At 54.8% G+C, this 2926-nt stretch overlaps 1 protein-coding gene across 2 annotated transcripts in view; it reads right to left on the bottom strand.

The window, feature by feature from the left end:
• The window catches only part of Arx (aristaless related homeobox), an 11120-nt gene extending 9217 nt beyond the window's left edge, over window positions 1–1903 (bottom strand). For both annotated transcript variants that reach the window (XM_012514787.2, XM_004631368.2), the window contains exons 1-2: window positions 1708–1903; window positions 2–140 (exon numbers count right to left, since the gene is read on the bottom strand). In XM_012514787.2, the coding sequence (XP_012370241.1) occupies window positions 2–140; window positions 1708–1903 (335 nt within the window). The remainder of the gene's footprint in view (window position 1; window positions 141–1707) is intronic.
• Window positions 1904–2926: the final 1023 nt, after the last annotated feature.

The following is a 2926-nucleotide window of genomic DNA, read 5'->3' as shown; positions in this document are numbered from 1 at the left end:
CGCCGCCGCCGCGGCCGCCGCCGCCGCCGCTGCTGCTGCGCCCTGGAGGAGGCGGCCCCCGCCGGGACCGTACAAGCGCCGCAGCTTGGGCGGCAGGTGCAGCTCAGCCTCGAATGGGGCGCCGCTGCCCTTGGGGGAGCCTGCGGGCAAGGGAGAGGGGTCAGCGCGCCAGCGCGCCTGGGAATCCCCTCCAGAATGGCCGCAGTCCCCAGGCCGAGGCCCAGACGAGCGCAGCCTTGACGCCCTTATCTCTTGTTTGTTTTCCCCTTCTCCCTCCCCTCCTTTCCCTCTCACTGTGTCCTTTATTCTTCTTTTACCTATTCCTCTCATTCTTTTAGCTTTTTATTTCTTCCCTCATTCTTCATCTTTTGCTGCCTCTTGCCTATTCTTCCTTTCTCTTTTCGCGTGTATTCCCTTCCCTCTCCTTCCTTCCATTCCTTTTTCTTTCCCCCAGACTCCTCCCTCACTTTTTTCATTTCTTCCCGTTTTGGGGCAGAGGAGAATCCAAAATCATTCAACAACTTAAAAAAAACAACAACAAAAAACTCCGAAAACTTTGCGCACGACCTCTGCCCGCTGGTCCACCACAGGACCACAGGCTGGCAAGAAAGATGCTGCCCTTTAGCGGGCGACCCCTGCGGGGCGAATCGGCCCCTGTCTGACCTGGTCCCCCAAAGCCCACAGCGGGAGGAGGGCGGGAGACTTAGCACTATAAAATCACTCTAGCGAAAATGTGCTGGGAAAGGCCTGGGATGGGGACAGAAGAGGGTGCAACAGGCAGAGGCGGCTCCTTCCCTAGGAAGAAGCCCTGACACAGGTGCCACTGAAGGCTAAAAAAAGAAAAGTCAATTTTGTTTGAAACAGTCATTTCTCCACGGTTCGCTCCTGTCTCCTCAGCAGCATTGCGGCTGGACCGCTGTTTTGGAATTAAAAAAACAAAAACAAAAAAGCACAAGCAGCTCTTTCCCTATAACACCTTTGCACCCAGCTCAAGGCGAAATTTGAGTGTAACCGGTTGGGGGCAAAATGGTAGTTCTGGTATTTTTAATTAATAAAACCTTTTACATATCTCTCAACTGCTCAACTCTTTTTAAAAATAACAGCAGAAGGAAAGCTAGTACCCAGCAGCCGCACATTTCATACATTTCAGACACAATAAGAAGCATTGGGAGCATCCCAGGGAAATGTTTTCTGTAATGCTTGGGTTTAAAAGGCCACGAGTAATGTACAATTTTTAAAAAGATAGTAAACCACGACTTATAAAGAAATCTTCCAAGGAGAAAAGGCCAGGGCTCTCCCTGCCTGGAGATCCCCCATTCACCAGCCTTTGGGTTTCTGTCTCCATCAAGTTGTTGCTGCAGGGGTCTAAGAGGGTAGGTAACTGCTGTTCCTCACCCACTGGCCCTCTTCACAGAATATCAAAAGCCACCCAAAGCAACTGTTAAACCACCTATCCACCGACAAGAGAAGCTAAGAGTCCCTGAAGCGAAGCTGGACCTCTGCATTTTCCGGAAGCAGAGGAGAGCTGAGGAGAGACAGTCCCTAGTGAGATGTTCAGAGCTCCTCTGAGGCACCAGGCCTCAGAGCTGTCCCCTTTTCTTTCCTGGTCTCCAACTTGACAAGCCCCAAGCCTCTTGCTCCCCAAACAGAAAACATCCAAACCAATGCCCAGCGCTCTTTGCAGGTGCCTAATAGGCACAGCCTTACCTTGCACGGCCTTTTCCTGGTCAGCGCGGCTGGCCAGCGGGGCAGGCAAGCTCTGCGCGGCTCCTAGCAGCCGCATTTTGCACGGGCTTCTCCGGCCCAGGATGCTGTCGATGCAGTAGGAGGAGAGCAAAGTTGGAGATTTACTTTTGCACTCCGGCCTGTCGGAGCAGCTCTCCTCCTGGTACTGATTGCTCATGGCTGGGGCTTTTTCCCTGGGCACAGAGAGGGTCGCTGGCTGCCTCTCCTGGCGGCGGGTGGGGTGTGTGTGTGTGTGTGTGTGTGTGTGTGTGTGTGAGAGAGAGAGAGAGAGAGAGAGAGAGAGAGAGAGAGAGAGAGAGAGAGTGCTGGGGGTTGGTTAGATGGCTGGTTATAACGGATATTACTGCGTTATTGCCTCTCAGCCTCCCTCGGATGCCGACTGCTGGCTCCCGCCCTGCCAGCAGCCTGAGCTCGCCCTCTCCGCGCTCAGGACAAGCCTTAACAAGTGTAGTGAGCAGCGGGCGCGGAGCGCTGGAGTCTCTCTCCTCCACGTGCTGAGAGGCGCGGTTTGATTGGCTCTCAACAGAGGCCGGGCTACGTCGGGCTGTGGGCGCAGAGCAAAGCCCGGACTGGATTTCCGAAGGGCCGGCAGAGTGTGTGTTGGGTATAGCACCCAACACACACTAGAGCCAACTCTCTCTCTCTCTCTCTCTCTCTCTCTCTCTCTCTCTCTCTCTCTCTCTCCCTCCCTCCCTCCCTCCCTCCCTCCCTCCCTCCTCTCCCTCTCTCTCTTTCCCTCCTCTCCTCTCCTCTCTCCCCTCTCCTCTCTCCTCTTTTCACTCCTCTCTCCTCTCCTCTCTCCTCTCTTCACTCTTCTCTCTTTCTCCTTCTTTCTTTCCTCCTCTCTTCTTTAAGTTAACAACTTTCCAAGTATGCCATTCTTTTCCTGCACATCCTCCCGTATAACTCTTTAGGGCTGGCCCCAAGCGATTGCTTATTCGGATGCCAGGTCTATAGATGTCACTTGGGGGTCGTGCGCCCCTTCCACAAGCCCCACGACCTCGCTCCCGGGAGGCCAGGCTCCGAGGCTCACATTCAAGCCGACCTGGCACTTTTCAAAGGCGACTGAGCTTCCAGAACAGCGCCTTGACCTCAGCGAGCCTCCCTGGTGCCAGCGTGCGGGCCGCAAGTAAACCTCTGCCGTTCGGTGTCCCCTTTTCTCCAGTGGCCCAGGCCTCGC

Source organism: Octodon degus, unplaced genomic scaffold (assembly GCF_000260255.1).
Source record: "Octodon degus isolate 3935 unplaced genomic scaffold, OctDeg1.0 scaffold00041, whole genome shotgun sequence".
NCBI lineage: Eukaryota > Metazoa > Chordata > Mammalia > Rodentia > Octodontidae > Octodon > Octodon degus.
The sequence above is the reverse complement of the archived record's forward strand: the minus strand, read 5'-3'. Positions and strand labels throughout refer to the sequence as shown.